At 36.4% G+C, this 22,193-nt stretch overlaps 1 protein-coding gene across 1 annotated transcript; it reads right to left on the minus strand.

The window, feature by feature from the left end:
- Nucleotides 1-803: 803 nt before the first annotated feature.
- On the minus strand, nt 804-21,712 carry LOC117226539 (uncharacterized). The gene is made up of 5 exons (XM_076521756.1): nt 21,619-21,712; nt 20,596-20,672; nt 15,226-19,756; nt 13,050-13,090; nt 804-9,018 (listed from the first exon to the last, which is right to left on the minus strand). Exons 3-5 carry the CDS (start codon nt 19,716-19,718, stop codon nt 4,535-4,537), a joined length of 9,018 nt encoding a protein of 3,005 aa, XP_076377871.1. The 5' UTR covers nt 19,719-19,756; nt 20,596-20,672; nt 21,619-21,712; the 3' UTR covers nt 804-4,534.
- Nucleotides 21,713-22,193: the final 481 nt, after the last annotated feature.

The following is a 22,193-nucleotide window of genomic DNA, read 5'->3' on the forward strand; positions in this document are numbered from 1 at the left end:
TAATACAATTTAATATATATAAATAATATATTTCAGGATTATATATAATTTTTTTATTATTATATAAACACACACATACACATACACACACACATATATATATAAGTAAAAAAATTATATATAATCCTGAATTATATGATGCTAAAAATCTACATTTTAATGTCACTCAAAAATGCTGACACATCATCACGGTTAAAAATCAAAATTGTTGTCGAAAGATATGAAATTGAACATAAATTTGCCCTTATTCTTAACATAAATTTTTCCCTTATTCTAGAACATTTTGAGAGTACAATTTAAAAAAAAGCATCACTTCTCTATCTCGTTTGCGCGAGAAGAAGTTCCACGATTTCGACACGAAATCATTTCTCCCCCATTGTGCCGCGGTCCGTGTCTTCGAAGTTTTGAGAAACCCCGAGTCGAGTCTACGACCCTTCCTCCCGCCCGGTGCATGCTATTAAAGTCATCGGGTCACTGTTACTCGCTAGAGAGAGAGACCGGCCGGGCAATGAAGCCTGTGTTACATAATCCGCAAATCGCAGCCCCCGAAACTATGCAAACTGCACCCCGGACCTGACCGCACCGACGCGAGGTCGCTGCTGTATTGCAACCATTCTTCGCCCGTTGCCAGAAATGGCAATCGATACCAAGATTCTAGATACTTTCGTTTGTTGTTCATTGATAACAATGACACGGAGCTAGCCGGGTTCGATGGTGTAAGACTGTACTTCCTTCCAAGGGTATTAGGACTCTCACAAAAAAATAAAATTAAATAAATTTGGGAAACCGATAAAAAGCTAATATAATCTCCTCAATTTATTTCACAGTTGATCGTACGAAATTGTAACAAGTACATATATCTGTATATTTTGTACATTACAATAAAAATAAACGCAAAATCGCATAAAAGAAAATTACATTTTCTCTTCGTCGATATATCCCACTGCATTTTTTAACGCTAGATTTACGGAGCACAAAGAGCAGCTGTTTTATATTAGTTTATAAAAGTAACAGTAAGACATTTATTCTGATTTTGGAACAAGTGTTATTATAACATTTGCCGTAAGTAACATGTAAATTGGATAAGTAACTCATAAATGTATCTTTACGATATGAATAATCGTAAATTAAAAAATTAGTGACCCGTCATCTTGGCGAGTTCCGTACATCTAGTGTTAACTACATCTTGGTTAATTACATTTCGGCATTCGTTTTATCAGTTTGTCTACTATTTCTGATCCTATTTGACTTCACATATGTAGAGTAGTATTTATGTTCCACATGTACTTATTAGGCTCGTTAGCCTTTCTGCTTTCCCACATGTATCAACTATTTTCGTCGACCTTTTCGAAACTGATTCGAACAATTTTTCCAAGACAGAGGATCGAGTTTGCTGGCTTGTTACATCGGATTTCTGGTTTTACTATAGTTAAAGGTACATTTCGCGAAACTTCACACGAATGTGTATGGTTGAGTTAGGATCATATCGGCGTAAGTCACATTTTTTTCTGGCTGCGAAGAAGGAACGAGTGTTATTATTGTTTTTTCTAATATGTCCTATCGATTACTCATCAAATTGATTGTTAAGATGATTTAGAGTCGAGTTGATTCATAGTAACCTTATCATTTATTTCACTTGTCTTTTTTACCATTTCCTCACACGTACAGATTACATTTTCCGACGTAAGTCGAAACTTTCGAAAATGCGACTTACGTCTGTTCGACTCTAACTCGTTCGTATGGTCCGACCGAGTGAAATTATCCGGTGATTCTTGGTCGGCGATGCAGCAGCCTGCATTACCGAACGCGCGAAAATTACGCCTCGTCGACGGTGACGTCACAGTTACTGATGCCCGAGTTACGTAACCCTCCCATTGCATGTTCGTTCCTCTCTCTCTCTCTCTCTCTCTCTCTCTCTCTCTCTCTCTCTCTCTCTCTCTCTCTCTCTCTCTCTCTCTCTCTCTCTCTCTCTCTTCCTCCCAGCCAACCACAATGACGAACGAGGATCTCGATGACGCTTGCGCCCCTTTTTTCGATGCAAGGCTGACGTACTTTTGCAATCGAAGGTAAATTGTTTATTCAGTTACGCATCGAAGATCGATCTACCGAAAATTAGCGAACTGTCCGATGCAACGATTGAAAAAAGAAAGTCAATTGTAAAAATCAACATGAAAGAAATTATTCATTAAACTGCAGAAAGAACACTGTGTTCTATAATTTGTATTCAAGGCAACGAAATAATAAATTTACTAAAAAAAAATTTACTAAAAACTAGTACACGTACTTTCAGTTTTCCCTTCATGAAGGAGGAGCGGAACTTTCTTCCTGTATTTTCCAGTAGATTGTGAAAGAATACGGGTTTTCAGTTTTCGAACGTGTATCTGTTTTCAATAAAAGTGCTTTTAGTCGAAAATTATGATATTAAAAGAAATCTATCCCATATTATTGGGCACCTTTACACAACGCAATGCGAGTACTAATACCAGAGGTGCACTGAAGTTACTAATTTTGCGTTCAACTGAAACACCAATGAAATTAATTTCTCTCTGTAGAATAAGGTTAGCTTTGTAAACAAAAAAGTTGAGGACGTTCGATGAAATGAGATGCACTGTCCACGGGCCTGTTCACTGAAACGTATGTACTGGAAAAATAGCATGCCGTAGAGAAGGTTAAATGGTACGGCCTACAGTCATTTCACGTTAATTTGTGTCTCGATTTCAGGTTGGTTCACGGCCCTCGTAAACTTGCACCGTAATTACGCGGCAGAGCGATAAATGAACCATGACAAACTGGCAAACCGTTGAACAACACGAACTAGACCCAAGCGATACCAATCGAATATTTCGCTTGGCGCACGCAAAAATGACCATCACGTTCGGAAACTGGATTTTCTACTCGTCTATGCGTTTATTTTCACTGTGTAACGTTCGTTTAATCGATCGTACAATAAAACCTTGACGTGTCAAAACAATGCATTCAGTTCGTATCAGAATATTAGAATGCAGTAATGAACGCAAAAAGTACTGATACTTTCGTTAATTTTGTAAATAAAACATAATTTTCTCTGCACATAAAGCCATGTTAGAAAAAGCCTATTTCAGAAAATTTCTGAATACACTGTACATAGATTTCTACGTTATCTTATGGAAACGTGGAAAGTGCATTATCCTCGGTAGATAATTCAGGTATTTACTAGATAACTCTAGAATTATAACTCTGGAATAATTTATGTATTTAAATTTAAAAAATTTATATTAACTAATATACAATGACAGTTTGACCGCTGAAGCTGGTACTAGATTTACCACTTATTTATAAGTAAAATCTGAATAAATCTTGTAACATATATTAAAATTTTTAAATGTTTATAATAAATAATAATAATAATTACTAAGTTTCAAAATACAATTGATACATCCACTGAAAATCTATTGCAGTTAAAATTTCTATTAAAAATCTATGACAATTTAAATTTCTGTTAAGAAACCATGTTATCTAGGAATAGATAACGGGAGCTACAAGAACACATTTGCTTGATTATCATCAGTTATATGGAATATAACAGTTTCGAGGATAACATCATTTATCTGCTGCTCATGCAACTCATGCAACAGTTACGCTACCAACATTTCTTTAAATATAAGTACATTTGATTAATAAAATTATTTTGAAACGTGACATAACAATTTTCAATGGCGTCTCGGAGTCGCCGCTCGAGTGCAAACGGTTAATACTTGCACCTTCCGGTGCCAGAAATTCAATAGCTTCCAAGTGTGACCAGATTCAGTAGCAAAGTGTAAAAAATATAAAATCGCCCACAAATGTGTTCGTATACCTTCTAAAACGTAATAACTTTTTTAATGCACAACTAAATGACTTGAATTTTTTTTTTAATGATAGAGGGACTATAGTATGCTATACGATGACTAAAATGGCTTTTTTTAAAATTTTCCTATTACTTGCGATGGCAAAAAGAATAAGAGACTCTCGTTTTTTAACTTTTTTATCCGAGCCTATAACGAAAAATTTTAAAATGCTTTTCGTAGATCTCGGTAACTTATATGCCTGCTGGAAATCTGATCAAAATCGGTTAATCCAGCGTCGAGCTACAGAAAGATTTAAAACACGGCAGAATTTTTTCCAGTTTTTGGTCAAAATCGTGATAAAACCGGAATTTTTGCCAGCTTTAATTTGTTGTAACTGAGAACAACGTCAACCGATTTCGATAAAATTTTCAACATGCACGTAAATTACCGAGATCTACGAGAGGCATTTTTTAAATTTCCGTTATAAGCTCAGAAAGAAAAGTTAAAGAAACGAGAGTTTTTTATTTCTTTTTTTTATCATTCCAAGTAATAGCAAAATTTAAAAAAAGCATTTTGCTCATCGTCTGGTAGACTAGTCCCGCAATCATCTAAAAAAAAATTCAAGTCACTTAGTCCAGTTTTAAACAAGTTATTACGTTTTAGAAGGTGTACGAACACTTTTGTGGACCACTGCATCTTTGATCGTCTTCCATCGTTGATTTGAGCATTCACCGAGCTCCGTTCTGTTTCAGAAATGCAACAATCGCCGTGTGATCATATGCTGCAGCGAAGTCTGTAACTGATCTTCCATCATTGGTTCTAGCATTAACCCGAGCCCTATTCTTTATCAGAAATCGAACAATTTTCAAGTGGCCGTTTTCAACAGCAAAGTGTAAAACTGAGTATCCATTATTGGTTCTAGCATTAACGTTTGCACCATTCTCTACCAGAAATTTAACTATCTTCCAGTCACCGACTTCAATAGCAAAGTGTAAAGCTGATATTTCATTATTCGTTTTAGCATTAACATCAGCACCTTTGTTTACCAGAAATTTAACCATCTCCAAGTTACCAAATTGAGCTGCTCTTTGCAAAATTGATTTGCCCGACCCGTCACAAGTGTTAACATCTGCGGTTGAAATATTGTCCAACGCGAAACTTGCGATTCCAACGTTATTTTCCTCGGCTGCTACGAATAGAATGTATTGATTGTAATAGACCTCCTGCAATTGCACATTCTCCATTTTCTCTTTGGAGAGTTTGGCATTTAAAAATTCTCGAATAACTCGATAATCTGGTTTCAATAGAAGCTCCATTAATAAGTAGTCCTTCCAAAAATCAAGAATCATTTGACGCCCCCGACTCCCCTTTTTCCATTTATCTATCCAATTCATAATCTCTCTGGCAGCAAAATATTCTTTAAAAGTTGGATGAGAGAACTCGATGTCGTCGCCGTGGGATCTAAGAATTCCAGGTGACAGGAGCACATCTTTAAATTCTTCGAAAGATTTTGTTGCCGGCAATCTCAGCGATAAAGAAATAGCTAGATCTCTGCAATAACTATCAACAAATGCTTGACCCTGTTTCCGTCTTGATCGTTCCTTGACGCCCGCTTTACGAAAATATGTGTCGTACCTTCTCTGAATAAAATTTTCATATACTTCCCATATATTGTTACCTAAGTAGCTGAAGTCGTTATTTAAACCGTCCCGGGTTACGCAATATCTTTCAGAATGTTCTAACATTAAATAGATCTGTAACGGAGTGCCAATAAATTTGGACATATCATCTTTAAATAAATCCTGCATCTTACGTAAAAATCCATCGATGTACACGTTTATCATCTTGCTTCCTTGCCCCTTCTCGCCAAAAATGTTTGCAAATAGTTCCTTACTTAAAATTAAGCGTAGACGATTGCTTAAATATTTCACAATGAATTCCCTTGTCGATTCCTCATCCATTGACTCGAGCTTTCTAGCAAATTGTGATAGTTTGTTTTCTAAAGTCTCCTCGTAATGCAGATCAGTAGTAATCCAAAATTTGGCGTAAGTTTCATCCTTTAAATGCTGCAACAATGAAACAATTTCGTCTCTGTCCGCTTTATCCAATATTTTATCGAATCCGTCAAATACTATTAACAAAGGCTTCGAGAAATTATCCTCCCGCAACGCCATTCTTAATAAACTTCTCGCTAAATCGTCCTTCAGGCTTTCGTCGACTTGTGATAAAAGGTCCATTATTTTAATCTCTGCTTCTAGATCGTCCTTACTGAACTCAGTGTCTCTTATCGCTTGCAAATGATCATTGAGATTCACTCTAATAATCCAATGTGTCCTAATCATCGACTTTGACTCGTACAACTTAGTCAAAACAGTGCTTTTGCCCATTCCCGGATCACCAGCGATGATTACCGTCTCCTCATTTTTAATTGCTTTAATTAAATCATCTTCTCCTAGTAAAGATTCGGCCTTCCTATAATCTTTAGCTCTGTATTTCCATAAATTCTGTAACGAACCATAGGATCTAAACCAAAAAAGCTGGTCTTGGTCATGTTCAAAATAAAGAAGTTGAACTGATTGGTATTTTCGATCTCGCAGAAGATCTTCTAGGAAAGATGGAGAAAACACAATCTTATTGAGATTACAATTTTCATTGAACTGTCGGCATTGTAATTGATCGTTAAATTGAAGCCAGCTTGCGATCTTCTTTCTGTCGATTCCCCAAAAAATTAACATTTCTGAAAGTTCAGAGCTCGCTAAATGTTCTTTTACATTCTTATCGATAGCTATTTTAGTACCACTAAATCTTTTCCCTTGTACGTAAAAGCCGGGATCATAAATTTGTGCCAAGGTGAATTTACATAGACCGCCTTGATCTTTTACATCAATCCAATAAATCTTGCTTTCGGGATTGCTCCGGCATATTTGCTTGAAATCTCTTTCGTTAAACTGGCCGCAAGTTATTTGTATTCTTCGAGCAATGGTTCTGGTAACATTCGATGGGTACAATATTTCTGTACGATCCTTGATAATATCAATTTGGGATTGTTCCATTCCGCTATTTAGATATCCAATGAACGTGTCCTCCTTGCTCGAGCCAGGTATCCCACTAATTATGTAAATATCGCTTGATTCTTCTAACAATAATTCATCCACGATAGTTTTCATATTGACCTCAACAAACAACTTAGAATGCGCTCCTTCTAAATCACACGTTCCTGGTGGCCTACACCCAATCTTGATCTCTTGATCGGTAATAAGTCGAACCAATGTTTCCGCGCCAATCATTTGTTTCACATTTTTATCCGAACCGTCTATCACTTTGTTCAAACGAATCTTTTCTCCTTGAAACGTTATCTCTTTATTCAAAAGTTTTTCGTTCGACTCTTTAGTAAGATCACAAAAACCAATATTATCTTTTGTAACAATATGCTCGAATTTCTCTGTAAATCGAACAGCTAGAGGATCATGTTCCTTGGCAATTACAATAACTTTCTTCTTTGGTCGCAACAAAATCTTTAATATTGTCTCGTACAATGTTCGCGTATCTCGTGAAACTCCAGACTCGCAGTCTATTATTATCAAATTATGGCTAACTGCTTCCGATTTGAAAGCGTTCATTACACACTTTTGTGTTTCCGGTCTTAAAAAGGTGCTCAATCGCATGAAAATATAACTGTCGCGTTTGGAATATTGCTTCAATTTCCCCAGCGCGCCGTATACATTAATTGCGCTTAATAATGTTTCTTCTTGAGCCACGACATGCAAAACCTTCTTCGAGGAATCTTCCGATGAGAGAAAACGTCTTATGTCATCGACGACATTATTATCTTCAAACGTCGTGCCGTAAGCTTGAATCTCTTCGCGATACGATAAAGTCAACCCTACCGATATTAGGCTGCTAACTTTCTGTTCTATCCTATCAAATAATTTCTCGCCTTTCGCAGCATTAAGAACTGTACCTTCTTTTCCCTTTTCTTTACCTTTCTCTTTAAACCAATCCAACATTTCCCTTTGAAACGAATCAGCTACCAGACCCGGACTAAGCAGGTTGAACTTACTATGATCCCCTAGCTCCTTCGCAATAATCTCACCTAGTTCGACCTCGTCGGGCTGTTCTACTGCGAACACTAACTTGTCCAAAAATTTTTTTATTTCCGTGTCTTCGATCTCCTCGCACGTTAACTCGGGCAATTCATCTCGAGGTGTTTCTAGGCATAATTCCACGAACGGCACGGATACGGGTAACTTTATTTCCTTCAGGTTTGTCCGAAACTCGGCAGCATCCTCAAATCCCAAAGCCTCCCGAAAAACATCTCGAAATTTTTTCAGTCCCGTGGTCAAATCCAGATCCCTCAAAAATTCATCGCGAAATACGATGGCGTATCGTCTTGGCTCGTTCAATATCAATTCAATATCAAATATTTGACCCAGCTTGGAAATGTTACTTCTTCGACTCACGGTCTTGTTCTCAAGTACGTGATCCTTCAATTCTTCTGCCAATACATGCAGGTCCGACGTTCTTTCTAACATCTTATATAGCTCATGATCCGTGTTTACGCCAAGTTTATAAAATGTTGGTGATTTGCCTGATTCCAGAGCCAGAATGTCATTAAAATTTAGAAACTTTGTTTTATAAATTAGTTCCTCTTCTGATTTCGGCAACTCGAAGCGGGCATTAGTAAAAACAATGAAATTCTCGCACTCATCGGGCGAATATTCCTTTATAATCCTACGATAGGATTTAAAATACACCGCGAGGCTGAAGTCCTGATCCCTTTTACTGAGCAAGTTGGACAGCGTGATTGTTTTACTTTGATCTTGGCTATGTTTCGCTTGCAAAAAAAGTATCTTATCAGCGTTACCCTCTTCTCTGACAATAAAAACTATATCATTAAATTTCTCTGCTTTCGCATCTTCCGTGCTCAACTCAAAAGAAGCATAGCCCTTGTCTAAAGCACGTTTCAAGAATAACATTTGTATTTTTAATTGGTAAATGTCACCGTGCAAATTGTTTACTAATCCCACTTTATGATATCTATTAGATTCAGTTTCCGTACCGGAATTATCATCGCTGGCATCTGAACTTGATCGTGATGCTTCATCTATCGTACTCATTTCTCGCGTCACATTTTCAGGTACGTCCGCCGATGCTCGTCTGTTAGAGTTCTCCATCGTTTGGACGATATCTATCGTCGATCCAGATGCTCGATCTATTAATAAACATAATTAGTACAACTTAATTCTATCTGTATGCCGCTGTTTCGTTTAAGTCATACGCGACAACAAACATTTTCGTTTCATGTGTCTTTCCTCTACACAATTAACCATTGTGTTCGTTAACGTCTTTCTAATAACATCGTTGAATCTCTATCTCGAGCAGAAATTAGTAGAACAAAAATATGTAAAATAGATTTCCATATCTGCACCGATGAAACACGCCATCTATATAGCGCGATGCGATATCATATTTTCAGAGACGGCCGATAATATAAACAGGCTACTACTGTACCTCCTGTACAATTTGCTTATAATATTGTCGTGACGATACTATCAGCAGTTGGAAGATGAAATTTCTGCTCGAATAGAATATTGTGTGCTGTCCAAAGTTGTAAAATCATTTGTTTGGAACATTTTTTTTTTTTTTAGGGAGGGAGTTCAGTATTTTTTATGGTACTCAGCCGATTTTTCATGTTTGTATCGAGGAGCATTTTGTTTTTCTATTAAAATGACAACGTCGCTTTCTTCTCGAAGGTATTTCATTTCATCTTCAAACGAAAGTTGTGCATTTCTCTTTTTCACGTGAAGCATGATCTAGAAATATTTTACTTCGAAATAAAAATGGAAAATATGACGCTTATTGGGGGGAAAAAGCGAGGTGACGTTGAAATAACCTTGACAAATTATCAAGAATAATCTTCTCGTTGCGCGAGGACAGATTGTGCACAGTATAGTATTAGAAGCAAAAATAACTGACTAGAAAAACATGCATACCATAGAAATTATTATTACTTACCTCTCATTATGTGTATTGATCGCTCTGTATAAATTACGATTTATTGGAACATCCGTAAGATCCACTGGTATCGAGAAGAGTACGATTAGAAATTGACAAGTACTGCCTCGCCTATTAATATGAATCATAGTACCTAGTTCCGCGTCTTTTTGTAGCGCGAAATACGAAAAAGTTGTCGAATAGGATTCTTCCTAGACGCGTAAGTGCCATGAATTTTTCAATTTTAATGTTGCGGAGAAAATTAGGATTGTTTTAGAAATAGGTTCGACTGTTTCGATGTTCGAATTACAGATGTCTGGGGTTTACAGAAATGGCGCCATCGGCAAAGAAATACGAAGTTGTATGTTCTTGAGGTTTCTTTCTGATGATTTTCTATTTTCCTAGGAATTCGAATAATTCTCAATCGTTTGTAGCAAACGCGCTGGTTTCCTTGAACGGTTCGAACAACGCCAGATTGGAGGAGGACGTTATGAAGCTTCTTCAAGGCTACGAGAAGAATGCCGAGTACGTGAATTGCAAAATTATCACGAATTTGAACGGTGAAAATCCTTGGATGCCCTGTATGTATCATTTCAGGAGCGTTGTACTCGATGACAATCGAAAAGAAACGGAGGTTCTGGTGGTCGATTTCGTCATCAAAGACACCCTATGCACAACTCCAATCCAGTCCTATTGAAAATCTTGTAGACGTGTGATTTAATTATGGCGCTATACATTACACTGTCCGACAAAATCAAACCTTTTTTCTGGGTTCCTATAGCCACTATGAAATTCTTGTAGAGCTTCACTCCCTGAATAAGAATCCGAAAACCAAATTGCTCCATCGCCCTCAGTTTTTTAAATAAACGAACTTTTGTAAAAACCCAAAATTTTCGACAAAAATGAGGTATTGCATGAAAAGTACAAACGCTAGAAAGTTCTAATCAGTCTCAAAAGATAGAGGAAAGTTTTCCGAATATAGTGGAATACAATTTATTAATTGTTTTTGGTCCTAAATAACTATAAATTAATGTCAAAGTTTGAAAAAGTGTCGACGTGCGCAGTTTCTGCGCAATGTTTTTGTATTTTTACGAGAAGTTCTTTGTTCAGCACAAAAACTCTACCCAGGATCGGATTCTGTAGACATTTCTGAAGAAGAAACGGCCTGATAGAAGTGTCAGAACGATGTACATTTTGAGTAGGTCGAGAAAATGTTCGTCGGCAACATGTACACGATGTTTTGCCGCCATGTGCTTCGCTGCTCGCTTCTTTCTGTTCGACAGGGCCGAGGCTATGGGTAATCAACACCGATGGAGGGATCCGATGGGGCACCCACTTAGCGTATGGGGCGTGCCATTTTTTTTCGTACTTCAATGTGCTGTCTTCTTTTACATATTTTTACGGATAATAATCACCAAACTGTGAATCATAAATTAAAAATGGAGAAATGATAAAAGAAAAATAATGAACAAAAAATATTCATTTTATTCTGAATTTGTTCGAATTACAAGTATATCATGTATACAGTTATCAATTAAATTATAACGATAATTCGATCATGAATAAATAATCATTTTCAAAACGTTAAACTTCTTGAAATATATTGTTAAATATATATTTAAATATTTATTTAATTATATGACCTAGAAGTCAAAATTATACTAGTGTTAGAATACTTTCTTTACCAACTCCAAATACTCTGGTTGTGATTTTTTTTGTAAAATATATCACAGTTTGGTGATTATTATCCACAGAAATATGTAAAAAAAAATGACACGGAGCTAGCTGGGTTCGATGGTGTAAGACTGTACTTCCTTCCAAGGGTAATAGGGCTCTCACAAAAAAATAAAATTAAATAAATTTGGGAAACCGATAAAAAGCTATTATAATCTCTTCAATTTATTTCACAGTTGATCGTACGAAATTGTAACAAGTACATATATTTTATATTTTCTCTTCGTCGATATATCCCACTGCATTTTTTAACGCTAGATTTACGGAGCACAAAGAGCAGCTGTTTTATATTAGTTTATAAAAGTAACAGTAAGACATTTATTCTGATTTTGGAACAAGTGTTATTATAACATCTGCCGTAAGTAACATGTAAATTGGATAAGTAACTCATAAATGTATCTTTACGATATGAATAATCGTAAATTAAAAAATTAGTGACCCGTCATCATGGCGAGTTCCGTACATCTAATGTTAATTACATCTTGGTTAATTACAATTTCGGCATTCGTTTTATCAGTTTGTCTACTATTTCTGATCCTATTTGATTTCACATATGTACAGTAGTATTTATGTTCCACATGTACTTATTAGGCTCGTTAGCCTTTCTGCTTTCCCACATGTATCAACTATTTTCGTCGACCTTTTCGAAACTGATTCGAATAATTTTTCCAAGACAGAAGATCGAGTTTGCTGGCTTGTTACATCGGATTTCTGGTTTTACTATAGTTAAAGGTACATTTCGCGAAACTTCACACGAATGTGTATGGTTGAGTTAGGATCATATCGGCGTAAGTCACATTTTTTTCTGGCTGCGAAGAAGGAACGGGTGTTATTATTGTTTTTTCTAATATGTCCTATCGATTACTCATCAAATTGATTGTTAAGATGATTTAGAGTCGAGTTGATTCATAGTAACCTTATCATTTATTTCACTTGTCTTTTTTACCATTTCCTCACGTACAGATTACATTTTCCGACGTAAGTCGAAACTTTCGAAAATGCGACTTACGTCTGTTCGACTCTAACTCGTTCGTATGGTCCGACCGAGTGAAATTATCCGGTGATTCTTGGTCGGCGATGCAGCAGCCTGCATTACCGAACGCGCGAACATTACGCCTCGTCGACGGTGACGTCACAGTTACTGATGCCCGAGTTACGTAAACCCTCACATTGCGTGTTCGTTCCTCTCTCTCTCTCTCTCTCTCTCTCTCTCTCTCTCTCACTCTTCCTCCCAGCCTACCCCAATGACGAACAAGGATCTCGATGACGCTTGCGCCCCTTTTTTCGATGCAAGGCTGACGTACTTTTGCAATCGAAGGTAAATTGTTTATTCAGTTCCGCATCGAAGATCGATCTACCGAAAATTAGCGAACTAAGAAAGTCAATTGTAAAAATCAACATGAAAGAAATTATTCATTGAACTGCAGAAAGAACACTGTGTTCTGTAATTTGTATTCAAGGCAACGAAATAATAAATTTACTAAAAAAAAATTTACTAAAAACTAGTGCACGTACTTTCAGTTTTCCCTTCATGAAGGAGGAGCGGAACTTTCTTCCTGTATTTTCCAGTAGATTGTGAAAGAATACGGGTTTTCAGTTTTCGAACGTGTATCTGTTTTCAATAAAAGTGCTTTTAGTCGAAAATTATGATATTAAAAGAAATCTATCCCATATTATTGGGCACCTTTACACAACGCAATGCGAGTACTAATACCAGAGGTGCACTGAAGTTACTAATTTTGCGTTCAACTGAAACACCAATGAAATTAATTTCTCTCTGTAGAATAAGGTTAGCTTTGTAAACAAAAAAGTTGAGGACGTTCGATGAAATGAGATGCACTGTCCATGGGCCTGTTCACTGAAACGTATGGACTGGAAAAATAGCATGCCGTAGAGAAGGTTAAATGGTACGGCCTACAGTCATTTCACGTTAATTTGTGTCTCGATTTCAGGTTGGTTCACGGCCCTCGTAAACTTGCACCGTAATTACGCGGCAGAGCGATAAATGAACCATGACAAACTGGCAAACCGTTGAACAACACGAACTAGACCCAAGCGATACCAATCGAATATTTCGCTTGGCGCTCGCAAAAATGACCATCTCGTTCGGAAACTGGATTATCTACTCGTCTGTGCGTTTATTTTCACTGTGTAACGTTCGTTTAATCGATCGTACAATAAAACCTTGACGTGTCAAAACAATGCATTCAGTTCGTATCAGAATATTAGAATGCAGTATTGAACGCAAAAAGTACTGATACTTTCGTTAATTTTGTAAATAAAACATAATTTTCTCTGCACATAAAGCCATGTTAGAAAAAGCCTATTTCAGAAAATTTCTGAATACACTGTACATAGATTTCTACGTTATCTTATGGAAACGTGGAAAGTGCATTATCCTCGGTAGATAATTCAGATATTTACTAGATAACTCTAGAATTATAACTCTGGAATAATTTATGTATTTAAATTTAAAAAATTTATATTAACTAATATACAATGACAGTTTGACCGCTGAAGCTGGTACTAGATTTACCACTTATTTATAAGTAAAATCTGAATAAATCTTGTAACATATATTAAAATTTTTTAATGTTTATAATAAATAATAATAATAATTACTAAGTTTCAAAATACAATTGATACATCTACTGAAAATCTATTGCAGTTAAAATTTCTATTAAAAATCTATGACAATTTAAATTTCTGTTAAGAAACCATGTTATCTAGGAATAGATAACGGGAGCTACAAGAACACATTTGCTTGGTTATCATCAGTTATATGGAATATAACAGTTTCGAGGATAACATCATTTATCTGCTGCTCATGCAACTCATGCAACAGTTACGCTACCAACATTTCTTTAAATATAAGTACATTTGATTAATAAAATTATTTTGAAACGTGACATAACAATTTTCAATGGCGTCTCGGATTCGCCGCTCGAGTGCAAACGGTTAATATTTGCACCTTCCGTTGCCAGAAATTCAACAGTTTCCAAGTGTTACCAGATTCAGTAGCAAAGTGTAAAAAATATAAAATCGCCCACAAATGTGTTCGTATACCTTCTAAAACGTAATAACTTTTTTAATGCACAACTAAATGACTTGAATTTTTTTTTTAATGATAGAGAGACTATAGTATGCTATACGATGACTAAAATGGCTTTTTTAAAATTTTCCTATTACTTGCGATGGCAAAAAGGATAAGAGACTCTCGTTTTTTAACTTTTTTATCCGAGCCTATGACGAAAAATTTTAAAATGCTTTTCGTAGATCTCGGTAACTTATATGCCTGCTGGAAATCTGATCAAAATCGGTTAATCCAGCGTCGAGCTACAGAAAGATTTAAAACACGGCAGAATTTTTTCCAGTTTTTGGTCAAAATCGTGATAAAACCGGAATTTTTGCCATCTTTAATTTGTTGTAACTGAGAACAACGTCAACCGATTTCGATAAAATTTTCAACATGCACGTAAATTACCGAGATCTACGAGAGGCATTTTTTAAATTTCCGTTATAAGCTCAGAAAGAAAAGTTAAAGAAACGAGAGTTTTTTATTTCTTTTTTTTGTCATTCCAAGTAATAGCAAAATTTAAAAAAAGCATTTTGCTCATCGTCTGGTAGACTAGTCCCGCAATCATCTAAAAAAAATTCAAGTTACTTAGTCCAGTTTTAAACAAGTTATTACGTTTGAGAAGGTGTACGAACACTTATATGGACCACTGCATCTTTGATCGTCTTACACATTGATTTGATCAGAAATGTAAGAATCGCCGTGTGACCAAATGCTGCAGCGAAGTCTGTAACTGATCTTCCATCATTGGTTCTAGCATTAACCCGAGCCCCATTCTTTATCAGTAATCGAACAATTTTCAAGTGGCCGTTTTCAACAGCAAAGTGTAAAACTGAGTATCCATTATTGGTTCTAGCATTAACGTTTGCACCATTCTCTACCAGAAATTTAACTATCTTCCAGTCACCGAATTCAGTAGCAAAGTGTAAAGCTGATATTTCATTATTCGTTTTAGCATTAACATAAGCACCTTTGTTTACCAGAAATTTAACCATCTCCAAGTTACCAAGTTGAGCTGCTCTTTGCAAAATTGATTTGCCCGAGCAGTCACAAGTGTTAACATCTGCGGTTGAAATATTGTCCAACGCGAAACTGGCGATTCCAACGTTATTTTCCTCGACTGCTACGAATAGAATGTTTTGATTGTAATAGACCTCCTGCAATTGCACATTCTCCATTTTCTCTTTGGAGAGTTTGGCATTTAAAAATTCTCGAATAACTCGATAATCTGGTTTCAATAGAAGCTCCATTAATAAGTAGTGTTTCCAAAAATCAAGAATCAGTTGACGCCACCGACTCCCCCTTTTCCATTTATCTATCCAATTTATAATCTCTCCGGCAGCAAAATATTCTTTAAAAGTTGGATAAGAGAACTCGATGTCGTCGCCGTGGCATCTAAGAATTCCAGGTGACAGGAGCACATCTTTCAATTCTTCGAAAGATTTTGTTACCGGCAATCTCAGCGATAAAGATATAGCTAGATCTCTGCAATAACTATCAACAAATGCTTGACCCTGTTTCCGTCTTGATCGTTCCTTGACGCCCGCTTTACGAAAATATGTGTCGTACCTTCTCTCAATAAAATTTTCATATACTTCCCATATATTGTTACCTAAGTAGCTGAAGTCGTTATTTAAACCGTCCCGGGTTACGCAATATCTTTCAGAATGTTCTAACATTAAATAGATCTGTAACGGAGTGCCAATAAATTTGGACATATCATCTTTAAATAAATCCTGCATCTTACGTAAAAATTCATCGATGAACAAGTTTATCATCTCGCTTCTTTGCCCGTTCTCGCCAAAAATGTTTGCAAATAGTTCCTTACTTAAAATTAAGCGTAGACGATTGCTTAAATATTTCACAATGAATTCCCTTGTCGATTCCTCATCCATTGACTCGAGCTTTCTAGCAAATTGTGATAGTTTGTTTTCTAAAGTCTCCTCGTAATGCAGACGAGTAGTAATCCAAAATTTGGCGTTAGTTTTATACTTTAAATGCTGCAACAATGAAACAATTTCGTCTCTGTCCGCTTTATCCAATATTTTATCGAATCCGTCAAATACTATTAACAAAGGCTTCGAGAAATTATCCTCCCGCAACGCCATTCTTAATAAACTTCTCGCTAAATCGTCCTTCAGGCTTTCGTCGACTTGTGATAAAAGGTCCATTATTTTAATCTCTGCTTCTAGATCGTCCTTACTGAACTCAATGTCTCTTATCGCTTGCAAATGATCATTGAGATTCACTCTAATAATCCAATGTGTCCTAATCATCGACTTTGACTCGTACAACTTAGTCAAAACAGTGCTTTTGCCCATTCCCGGATCACCAGCGATGATTACCGACTCCTCATTTTTAATTTCTTTAATTAAATCATCTTCTCCTAGTAAAGATTCGGCCTTCCTATAATCTTTAGCTCTGTATTTGCATAAATTCTGTAACGAACCATAGGAACTAAACCAAAAAAGCTGGTCTTGGTCATGTTCAAAATGAAGAAGGTGAACTGATTGGTATTTTCGATCTCGCAGAAGATCTTCTAGGAAAGATGGAGAAAACACAATCTTATTGAGATTACAATTTTCATTGAACTGTTTGCATTGTGATTGATCGTTAAATTGAAGCCAGCTTGCGATCTTCTTTCTGTCGATTCCCCAAAAAATAAACATTTCTGAAAGTTCGGAGCTCGCTAAATGTTCTTTTACATTCTTATCGATAGCTATTTTAGTACCACTAAATCTTTTCCCTTGTACGTAAAAGCCGGGATCATAAATTTGTGCCAAGGTGAATTTACATAGACCGCCTTGATCTTTTACATCAATCCAATAAATCTTGCTTTCGGGATTGCTCCGGCATATTTGCTTGAAATCTCTTTCGTTAAACTGGCCGCAAGTTATTTGTATTCTTCGAGCAATGGTTCTGGTAACATTCGATGGGTACAATATTTCTGTACGATCCTTGATAATATCAATTTGGGATTGTTCCATTCCGCTATTTAGATATCCAATGAACGTGTCCTCCTTGCTCGAGCCAGGTATCCCACTAATTATGTAAATATCGCTTGATTCTTCTAACAATAATTCATCCACGATAGTTTTCATATTGACCTCAACAAACAACTTAGAATGCGCTCCTTCTAAATCACACGTTCCTGGTGGCCTACACCCAATCTTGATCTCTTGATCGGTAATAAGTCGAACCAATGTTTCCGCGCCAATCATTTGTTTCACATTTTTATCCGAACCGTCTATCACTTTGTTCAAACGAATCTTTTCTCCTTGAAACGTTATCGCTTTATTCAAAAGTTTTTCGTTCGACTCTTTAGTAAGGTCACAAAAACCAATATTATCTTTTGTAACAATATGCTCGAATTTCTCTGTAAATCGAACAGCTAGAGGATCATGTTCCTTGGCAATTACAATAACTTTCTTCTTTGGTCGCACCAAAATCTTTAATATTGTCTCGTACAATGTTCGCGTATCTTGTGAAACTCCAGACTCGCAGTCTATTATTATCAAATTATGGCTAACTGCATCCGATTTGAAAGCGTTCATTACACACTTTTGTGTTTCCGGTCTTAAAAAGGTGCTCAATCGCATGAAAATATAAGTGTCTCGTTTGGCATATTGCTTCAATTTCTCCAGCGCGCCGTATACATTAATTGCGCTTAATAATGTTTCTTCTTGAGCCACGACATGCAAAACCTTCTTCGAGGAATCTTCCGATGAGAGAAAACGTCTTATGTCATCGACGACATTATTATCTTCAAACGTCGTGCCGTATGCTTGAATCTCCTCGCGATACGATAAAGTCAACCCTACCGATATTAGGCTGCTAACTTTCTGTTCTATCCTATCAAATAATTTCTCGCCTTTCGCAGCATTAAGAACTGTACCTTCTTTTCCCTTTTCTTTACCTTTCTCTTTAAACCAATCCAACATTTCCCTTTGAAACGAATCAGCTACCAGACCCGGACTAAGCAGGTTGAACTTACTATGATCCCCTAGCTCCTTCGCAATAATCTCACCTAGTTCGACCTCGTCGGGCTGTTCTACTGCGAACACTAACTTGTCCAAAAAATTTTTTATTTCCGTGTCTTCGATCTCCTCGCACGTTAACTCGGGCAATTCATCTCGAGGTGTTTTTAGGCATAATTCCGCGAACTGCACGGATACGGGTAACCTTATTTTCTTCAGGTTTGTCCGAAACTCGGTAGTATCCTCATATCCCAAAGCCTCCCGAAAAACATCTCGAAATTTTTTCAGCCCCGTGGTCAAATCCAGATCCCTCACAAATTCATCGCGAAATACGATGGCGTATCTTCTTGGCTCGTTCAATGTAAATCTAATATCAAATATTTGACCCAGCTTGGAAATGTTACTTCTACGACTCACGGTCTTGTTCTCAAGTACGTGATCCTTCAATTCTTCTGCCAATACATGCAGGTCCGACGTTCTTTCTAACATCTTATATAGCTCATGATCCGTGTTTACGCTAAGTTTATAAAATGTTGGTAATTTGCCTGATTCCAGAGTCAGAATGTCATTAAAATTTAGAAACTTTGTTTTATAAATTAGTTCCTCTTCTGATTTCGGCAACTTGAAGCGGGCATTAGTAAAAACAATGAAATTCTCGCACTCATCGGACGAATATCCCTTTATAATCCTACGATAGGATTTAAAATACATCGCGAGGCTGAAGTCCTGATCCCTTTTACTGAGCAAGTTGGACAGCGTGATTGTTTTACTTTGATCTTGGCTATGTTTCGCTTGCAAAAAAAGTATCTTATCAGCATTACCCTCTTCTCTGACAATAAAAACTATATCATTAAATTCCTCTGCTTTCGCATCTTCCGTGCTCAACTCAAAAGAAGCATAGCCCTTGTCTAAAGCACGTTTCAAGAATAACATTTGTATTTTTAATTGGTAAATGTCACCGTGCAAATTGTTTACTAATCCCACTTTATGATATCTATTAGATTCAGTTTCCGTACCGGAATTATCATCGCTGGCATCTGAACTTGATCGTGATGCTTCATCTATCGTACTCATTTCTCGCGTCACATTTTCAGGTACGTCCGCCGATGCTCGTCTGTTAGAGTTCTCCATCGTTTGGACGATATCTATCGTCGATCCAGATGCTCGATCTATTAATAAACATAATTAGTACAACTCAATTCTATCTGTATGCCGCTGTTTCGTTTAAGTCATACGCGACAACAAACATTTTCGTTTCATGTGTCTTTCCTCTATACAATTAACCATTGTGTTAACGTTAACGTCTTTCTAATAACATCGTTGAATCTCTATCTCGAGCAGAAATTAGTAGAACAAAAATATGTAAAATAGATTTCCATATCTACACCGATGAAACACGCCATCTATATAGCGCGATGCGATATCATAATTTCAGAGACGGCCGATAATATAAACAGGCTACTACTGTACCTCCTGCACAATTTGCTTATAATATTGTCGTGTCGATACTATCAGCAGTTGGAAGATGAAATTTCTGCTCGAATAGAATATTGTGTGCTGTCCAAAGTTGTAAAATCATTTGTTTGGAACATTTTCTTTTTTTTTAGGGAGGGAGTTCAGTATTTTTTATGGTACTCAGCCGATTTTTCATGTTTGTATCGAGGAGCATTTTGTTTTTCTATTAAAATGACAACGTCGCTTTCTTCTCGAAGGTATTTCATTTCATCTTCAAACGAAAGTTGTGCATTTCTCTTTTTCACGTGAAGCATGATCTAGAAATATTTTACTTCGAAATAAAAATGGAAAATATGACGCTTATTGGGAGGAAAAAGCGAGGTGACGTTGAAATAACCTTGACAAATTATCAAGAATAATCTTCTCGTTGCGCGAGGACAGATTGTGCACAGTATAGATTGATAGTAGATTGATGCGCCGTTATCACTTGTCCTTCCTACCTAGATTAATACGCATTTCGCAACTTATAGTTATTCGGCATGATCCAACTTACCTCCTTTTAAATTGCTCCAATGTTCCGACGTAGATTGTTACCTTCATACATGTAGTATCTTGCTTGTCAGCAACTGCCTGCATAAAACAACTATTGCTATCATCTTGACCAATCCATTTCTTCGGAAACGCAGATAATGTTTCGTTCGAGTGATTCGAAAAATTCTTTATAGGAATAATTCGGACAAATAACAACCCCGCGAATCTCAAGTGTTCAAAGAACACTTGAAAATATAATGACATCTAAAAAATCCGTTTCATATACTTATTGAGTTCATACACATATACTAATATTACGATAAGGGTGATTCAACGATGTGGTTTGCAGAAGAAACTGTATAAGATTTGTGCAATATTACTTACAATGGTCCATAAAAGGGTGCGCGCACCTTTTAAAACGCAATAACTATTTTAAAACTGAAATAAATAACTCGTCTTCTTTTTAGACGATAGAGGAACTAGTCTACCAGACGATGACTGAGATAATATCTTTTTTAATTTTGATATTACTTGGGATGACAAAACAATAAAAGTCTCTCGCGTTCTAACTCCTTTATCTGAGCCTATAATGACTTGAATTTTTTTTAGACGATAGAGGGACTAGACTTCGATTGAAAAGCTTTCTTTTTAATTTTGCTATTACTTGAAATGAGAGGAGAAAATTAAAAGCCCTCGTTATTTTAACTTTTTTATTTCAGGCCATGACGAAAATTTAAAAAATGCCTTTCGAAAATCTCGGTAACTTGTGTGCACGTTGAAAATGTTATCGAAATCGGTTGACGTTGTTATGAGTTACAACAAATTAAAGTAATAAATATAGCATTTCAAGTAATAGCAAAATTAGAAAAAGAAAACTTTTTAGTCAACGTCTAGCAGACATTAACGTCCCTCTGTTATATAAAAAAAATTCAAGTCATTTTCGTGGACTGGTATAAATTATTAGAAATACGTTCGAGATCATTGTTTAGAAGCAAAAATAACTGGCTAGAAAAACATGCATACCATAGAAATTATTATTACTTACCTCTCATTATGTGTATTGATCGCTCTGTATAAATTACGATTTATTGGAACATCCGAAAGATCCACTGGTGTAAGTACGATTAGAAATGGACAAGTACTGCCACGTCTATTATTATGAATCATAGTACCTAGTTCCGCGTCTTTTTGTAGCGCGAAATACGAAAAAGTTGTCGAATAGGATTCTTCCTAGACGCGTAAGTGCCATGAATTTTTCAATTTTAATGTTGCGGAGAAAATTAGGATTGTTTTAAAAATAGGTTCGACTGTTTCGATGTTCGAATTACAGATGTCTGGGATTTACAGAAATGGCGCCATCGGCAAAGAAATACGAAGTTGTATGTTCTTGAGGTTTCTTTCTGATGATTTTCTATTTTCCTAGGAATTCGAATAATTCTCAATCGTTTGTAGCAAACGCGCTGGTTTCCTTGAGCGGTTCGAACAACGCCAGATTGGAGGAGGACGTTATGAAGCTTCTTCAAGGCTACGAGAAAAATGCCGAGTACGTGAATTGCAAAATTATCACGAATTTGAACGGTGAAAATCCTTGGATGCCCTGTATGTATCATTTCAGGAGCG

Source organism: Megalopta genalis, chromosome 5, assembly GCF_051020955.1.
Source record: "Megalopta genalis isolate 19385.01 chromosome 5, iyMegGena1_principal, whole genome shotgun sequence".
NCBI classification, from domain to species: domain Eukaryota; kingdom Metazoa; phylum Arthropoda; class Insecta; order Hymenoptera; family Halictidae; genus Megalopta; species Megalopta genalis.